Genomic DNA, 6818 nt, shown 5'->3' on the forward strand with positions numbered 1-6818 from the left:
ATTTGTTTCTTTGCGTTTTTTCCTTCACCCTGGCATCTGAGAGCATGTTAGGTCAGAACTTACCTAGTCGCTAGCACTGAGCATTCACTGTGTGGCAGACCCTGTTTCAAGCTCTTAGCTCACCCCACCCCCACTTCTAGAGCAGAGGACGTAGGCACAGGGAACCCTACAAAGTCAGAGAGCTGGTGAGTTGACAGAGTCTAGATTTCCAGTTGGGCCGCCTGGCTCTAGAGCTTTCTCTCCTGACCCGTGTAGCCTCCTGCCTCCTGATAAGGATGGATGAAGAGGAGCCAGCCAGAGTGCTCACAGGGTGGGGGGCTGGTGAGCAGGCCCTTTCTGCGGGGGGTGATGCAGTGTGCGGGCCAGTGACTCTGGGCTCGGAAGCTTCCTCGCAGGCTCTCCATCTCCAGGGAAGTGAAGGACGCAGGACTGGGCAGAGGGCGACGTTGGGCCACCAATTGGGAGCACACGGCCATGGCAGGGAGGGGTGGGGAGGGGAGGGGAGGCTCTCCTGCCAGCTGGAACATCAGACACGTCAGCCCTTTGGTGAAATTTTGCGTCTCTCTGCCGGTGAACCTCAGGCATCTGTGGTGGCCCGAGGAGGAGATTATTCCGGGATCTGTGGATTTATTTATGTGAGGCCAAGTGGATGCCCTGCGCCCTGGGCTGCTCGTGAATCACTCTGCTTGTTCCTGCAGCTGAGGCTCGACGGGGGCCTAAAACGTGGGCCGGTAGAAAAGGGAAGCAAAGACAGGGCTTGTTCCGCAGGAACTTGGCTTTATTTCCCTCCGCTGCAGGTTGGTGGGGGTTTCCCTTTCTTTTCTGGCGCCGCCTGCAAACCTGCATTCCAGGCGGTGCCAACCTGACGTGGAAACCATGGGGACGGGCTCATGGCCTTCTGTGTAGAGATGAGGAGCGTGTCACCCCCATCAGAGTCGGGTGAGGCTCCGGTCAGTTGGGCGTCTTGAGGGCGGAAATTCGGACACTTGAGACAACACGGATGAGCCTTGAGGACGTTCTGCTCAGTGAGACAAGCCGGTCCCAGAAGGACAGATACCAGAGATTCCACTCACGTGAGGCACCCGGCGTAGTCAGAGTCACAGACAGAAAGGAGGATGGTGGGTGCCAGGGGCCGGGAACAGGGGTTACTGTTGAGTGGGGAGAGTTTTAGATTTCCACCATGAAGAGTTTTGTTTCCCAACACCACGATGTATTTGACACTACTGAACTGTTACACCGAAAAACAGTTAAGATGAGAACTTTATGTTATTTATTTTAACCACAATTTAAAAAAAAGAGTCACGAGGGAAACACTCCTTCCAGTGTCGCTTGTCTGAGGACCAAATTCACGGGTCCTGCTGGGCTGGGTGCGTGTGCTTCTGGCTCTGCTGATTCAAAGACTCGTTGGCAGGGTCTGGAATGTTAAGCAGCCAGAAGGAGAGCAGATGTCAAGGTGGTGCCATGGGCAAACTGGAACGCGAGAGGCCTCCTGTCACCAGCCTGCTGTCCCCTCCATCCTAGGAAGAGCATCTGGTTCCCTGTGGGGAGCGCCGGACGCTGGGGCCCTATGCTTCTTGGTTCCTTCTGGTGACCCCGGGGAAGGGTCGTCTCGGTCAAGAGGCCGAAGCAGGAAGGGGAGGGCCGTTCACATCCCCGTTCACGCGACTCTCCTCATGATGTCCTTTGCTTTCTTGGGTGCAGATTCCTTCGGCTGCCGCAATATTTTCCGCAAAACCTCAGACTCCAGTTGTGTGGCTTCTTCTTCCATGGAGTTCATCCCCGTCCCACCCCCCCGGACCCCCAGGATTGTCAAGAGACCGGAGCCCCCTCAGCAGGGTCCTGGGGGCCCCGGCATCCCCCCCAAGGAAGACCCCCTGGTGCTGGATATGGTACGCTCCTTTGCGTCCGTGGATCGCGAGGACCACCCCGAACCTCTGTCCCCGTCTCATCACTATAGGGCTCTAGGCTCACCCGGGGGCTTGGCCCGCGGGAATCCCGGCGAGCGGACGCTCTCCCCGGCCCTACTACCCGGAAGCCTGTCCCCTCTGCAAACTCCTTTGCATCCCACTCTGGTCTCCTTTGCTCACGAAGAAAAGAACAGCCCCCCAAAGGAAGAGGGCATGTGTTCCCCAACTCCGGCTCCCAGTAATGGCACCACGCAGCCCCTGGGGAGCCCAAACTGCGTGAAAAGCCGGGGCAGGTTCCCCATGATGGGCATCGGACAGATGTTGCGGAAACGCCAGCAGAGCCTGCAGCCCTCCGCAGACAGGCCCCTGGAGGCCAGCCTGCCTCCGCTGCAGCCCATGGCCCCCGTGAGCCTCTCCTTCGACGTGCCGGATGGGCTCAAGGGCCAGTGCTGACCTGGGCCAGGGGCAGGGTTCTGGGTATTTCTGAGGAAAGTAACGGAACAGAGCTCCCCACGTGCATCGGGGTGTGGAGATTGGAAGGCCTCGTGGGCGCCTCCTTCAGGGCCTCTCCTCTCCCGCTGCCGGGCCGTGTCCCAGCTCTGAGCGGCTCACACCCACAGACCCAAAGCCTGCCGGGTTTGCGCAGGGACCCCGGAGATGCTGGAATTTTCCAGGAGGGGTGGCTAGAGGGGCAGCGTCCTCCTGTCCTCCTCCCGCCCACCCCTCCCCCACCTGCCCACCTCCCTCTGCTGGGCCGCTGGGGGGCATCGGCCTCTGGGCTGCTCACATCCCAGCCTGTTTCGGGATCTTTGCTCACTTTGTGTGCTCTGTGGCTGCCTCTCAGGACTGTGACTTCTCCCCATGTGACTGGCGGTGTCCCAGGGCGGTTCCCCTTCCTCTCGTAGAGGTGAATCCCTGCCGGCCCGAGGAGCCCCTGACCCAACTGCCCGGCCCGGGGCACCGTCAGCAGGACACCCCCTCCCTCTGTGTGGGAAGGGACAGGGGGGCAAGGACAGAGCCAAAGCGTGGGCACCCCAATGAAAGGAAAAGGCCAAAGGGGACACACATTTGCCATCTTCTGTTTTGGTTGAACCTTGCTAAGCATCGGCTTATCTTTTCCAAAGATGATTTTTTCTTAGGGGATGTCAGATAGAAGTAACAGAATTTAAAAAAACCTGGGTGGGGAGATGAGAAGCGATCCTACCAAACTCGTGTTTTCACGAGAGGATATGCATGGAGGGCGCTGGCACTCTCCCAAGTGATGTTTCCAGTGGCCACTGGCCCTCCCGTGGCCTGCAGGAGGGCATGATCATGGCGCGCCCTGCGTTCTTCCCACCATACCAGCACAGCCTGAACCTTCTGGAAGGCATGGGACATACTTACAGTTGATGATTGAGAAAGAGAGAAGATGTTAAGGTTGGATGTGGATGCATCTGGAAGGCATCGTTCATTACCTCTGCTCAGTGCAGTTTTCGAGCTGCCAAGAAACCAAGTGTGGTTTCGGTGGGACGAGTTTGCTGTAAGCTCTGAGCAGCCTCACGCGGCGGGGATCACGTTCAGAATGCAGTTCCACGTCTTCTCTGAGGAAAGCAGCATTCCTCAAACGTGCTGAGTCCACGTTCTGTGTTCACACCTTTTGCCAAGGTTCGAACCAAAGATGTGTCTCCGGTTCTGTGTCCATGCCATCCTATGTGGTTTTGTGGATCTCCATGTTGTCTGACCATGTCTCCCAGGAGCCTGCTGGGGCCGTCTCCACGTGGGGCCTGGGCCCTGGCACTTGGCGGGGGCCGCTTCGTCATGAGCAAAATTGAAAAAAAAAAAAAAGAAGAATCAGCATGGGGTTGGATAGCGGTTAGTCAGGAGACGGGTCACACAGTGGCTTGGGGTCTTCAGCTCTTGGCTCATGCAGGCATGAGCAGAACCCACAGCTGTGGTCACCCCAAGGCTAGTCCGCAGCCCACTGAGTCTGAAACAGGCCGTGGGCTGGTTCTTCTGTCTTTTCTTGTTTAGCTGTCGTGACCTCCGTCTGCTCTACACGTTTCTGACTGAGCCAGGAAAGAGCGGATATTTGGCTGACCCTGGAAGCCACTGAGATATGCCCAGTCTCAGCTGACCTTGACAAGACCCTGGAACCGCTGCCTCCCCCTTTGCTGGGATCCTCCCGGCTCAAGGGCTTGTTAGGAAGGAGTCAGGCGCCTGGCCGTTGGTGTTGTTCCTCTGTACGGCTCCAGACCCGGTTCCAGAACTTTCCATTGAAAATGGAGCTTTTTAAGCAGAGAGAAGAAAAGCATCTGAAAAAGACCTCTCTCGGTTTGACGTGAAGTGTCTGGTTTTTGATCGGTGAAGGAACCTTTTTTGAAAGTGTGACGCTCTGCAGGTTTGCAGGCTCTGTCCCTGTGCCTTGTGAACTTCTTTCCCTCTATGTCTCGTTCTTGTATTGTACTTTCCTTGAGAACGTGAGTGTTTTTCTGTATCGCTGTTAGCTCATTGGGACACGCGTTCTGTTCCTCGACCCAGCCGCAGATGGTCATACAACTAACTGACCATGTCACCATTGGTCACTTGAACTGTGAACTCAGGTTTATTCCAGAACCCAGTGAGAGGTGAGGGGGGAGTGAGGAAGGGGGGGGGGCCAACTGTATTTTTTGTATGTGAGCACCTGACAAATCTATGAAACCGAGTGAAAGAAGAAATGTTAAATTCTTTATTATTTTATTATATTTATATGGGAAACTTGACTGTCCCTTTGGTAAGTACAAAGTGTGTTGTCTGTGCAACCCAAGACTGTCTCTCGTTAGTCTGTGCCCATGACCTCAGTCAGCCTGTAGTTAACTGACGGACATGACCAACCTATCACCGTGTGAAGTCCTGGAGGAAGAGTCAACTGTGATTGTACGATTTGGTCGTTAAGTAAGGACTGTATTTATGTCACCATTATTAAATATATGTACTTTTATAATGACTGTGAAATACACTTTTCCCTCACTCTGACTGCTTCATTTATTTGCATTTGGTAAATCTTAACACACTGAGTATGTTGCAGTAGTCGGCTCTCTTCTACGTAAAGTCCGTGGCCACTGACCGGATACAAGTGGGAATCGAGCTGTAGGGTATTTGGGGGCATCTTCTGCTCCTGTATCACCACTTCATTTTGCTCGTAGCAGGTGTATGATCTACAGAATTCTTATCTGACCGACGTACAGCAGACAGCGGTTCAAGACAAATCAGCATTTTTTTTTCTTTTTTAGGGGGTTCAGGATCTCCCTTGAAGATTCTGAAATTGGTACATGAAGAATGACATCTGTGAACAGTACCTCCAGCTTTTGTCCTTGCTTTAGGGATGGGGGAAGAAGGCTGGTGAAGTGGAACGGGAGGGTTGGATTGTCCCAGTTCTGACTTCACTCATCACTGTCCACCTTGCTTAAAGCCTTGTGTCCCCCTGGATGGTGTGGCTCAGAGGATGGCATGGTGGGAGTGCACCTTCCGCCACACGAAGCTCCCTGAAGCTTGATGGGCTTGGGGAGCCACAATGAGTATCTGGTTTTGGTGATGCTCTTTCCTTCTAGGAGTCAGAACATTTCAGAACAGAAAGGAACCTGAGGTTATGTGCTTCAACCCCAACCTTTTTGAAGAAGAGAAAACTGGGGCCCTGAATGGTTTAAGGACTCCACAGCATCCCTAAGTGAGCTGGTCCCAGAGCAGGTCTGGGAGGCAGGGCTCCTTCCTCAAAGAACACACACAAGTCAGAGTGTGGCTGTCGTGGGGAGAGTGGAGAGTCCACATCAGATCAAGCTGTCGTTACAACGGGTATCTTTGAGGTTCTTCCGTAGACCCGGTCTTTGCAATTTCAGGTCACTATCAGAATCGTGCAGCTTCTTAAGATTCTGCACATTGTGCTCTTTCCACCATCCAACCACCGGAGAAAGACTTTTTCTTTCTCAACAGATCTTCCAAGTGAGTAGCAACCCCTGGACCTCTTTGTTATCTGCATTAGCTCATAAAAGGCTGTTGGGTTTTACTAGATGAAATCAATAAAACATTTTCTAAATAGCCATGTCATGAAACGAAGTCAGAAAGAGTACAAGACTGATATTTTTAGGGGGGTCTGGAAGCTTCTCGGTTATTATATTTGTTTTCTTTGTAGGACCCTCTGTGAGCTCCAGGCACAATGAAAGTAATTCAGGGCAGTACTGGGAGCTGGTTCAATTTCATGTCATCACTTCTCAATGAAAGGAGCATATTTCCTGAGTAGTAAATGAGCGTATTATCTGTGGCAGCTTTTTCGTCAAGGGAGCTTTTCAGACATCTGGTTCCAAAGACAAATGGGGTATATATTTGAACTTCTTTTCTGCGGACCTGTTTTCGTGACACACAGTTATCTCTGAGATCTGATGGTTGTGGCACCAATGGACTGGGGTGGGGGAAGGGTGGGGAGTAGTTCAACCTTCGCAATCCCCTTCCACGGGGATATCTACGTCTGAGCTGGTGTGTGGATAAGGAGGCATTTGGGGCAACTGGCCCTGGCAGCCTAGAGTAGCTTGGTGTGGAGCAAACCCAGGGGTCAGCTAGAGCTTAGTGGTGTAAAACCAAACAATGGCACATTTGCAGGGAACACAATGCCGGGACACGGCATTATTCTCAGAAATGGGTCCGACTTCAGGGCCTGAGCTAGTTACACAACATAGTCCCTGCTCCGGAGATGACCCATTAGCTATTTTGAAAGGAAGGCCTTTGGCTGGTGTTATAAGCCCTCAGGAAGAACAAAAATGTATTCTTTATAGGCCTCATGACGGAGCCCGCTGAAAAGGGCAGGATGCAAGCCTGTGTCACGAACACGGCTTCTCGCCCAAAGTTGGGCGGTGAATTCGTGGCAGGTCTGCGAGGAGAATGCCTTCCGTGACCCCTTCGTCA

General features: G+C 53.3%; 1 protein-coding gene across 1 annotated transcript in view; it reads left to right on the top strand.

The window, feature by feature from the left end:
• Nucleotides 1–4898, top strand: part of HUNK (hormonally up-regulated Neu-associated kinase) — a 101612-nt gene extending 96714 nt beyond the window's left edge. The window contains exon 11 of the mRNA XM_081799304.1: nucleotides 1702–4898. Coding sequence (XP_081655430.1) covers nucleotides 1702–2360 — 659 coding nt within the window. The 3' untranslated portion in view covers nucleotides 2361–4898. The remainder of the gene's footprint in view (nucleotides 1–1701) is intronic.
• The last annotated feature ends 1920 nt before the right edge of the window (nucleotides 4899–6818 follow it).

This window comes from Leptonychotes weddellii, chromosome 1, assembly GCF_054177405.1.
Source record: "Leptonychotes weddellii isolate Sample4059 chromosome 1, ASM5417740v2, whole genome shotgun sequence".
Taxonomy (NCBI): Eukaryota; Metazoa; Chordata; class Mammalia; order Carnivora; family Phocidae; genus Leptonychotes; species Leptonychotes weddellii.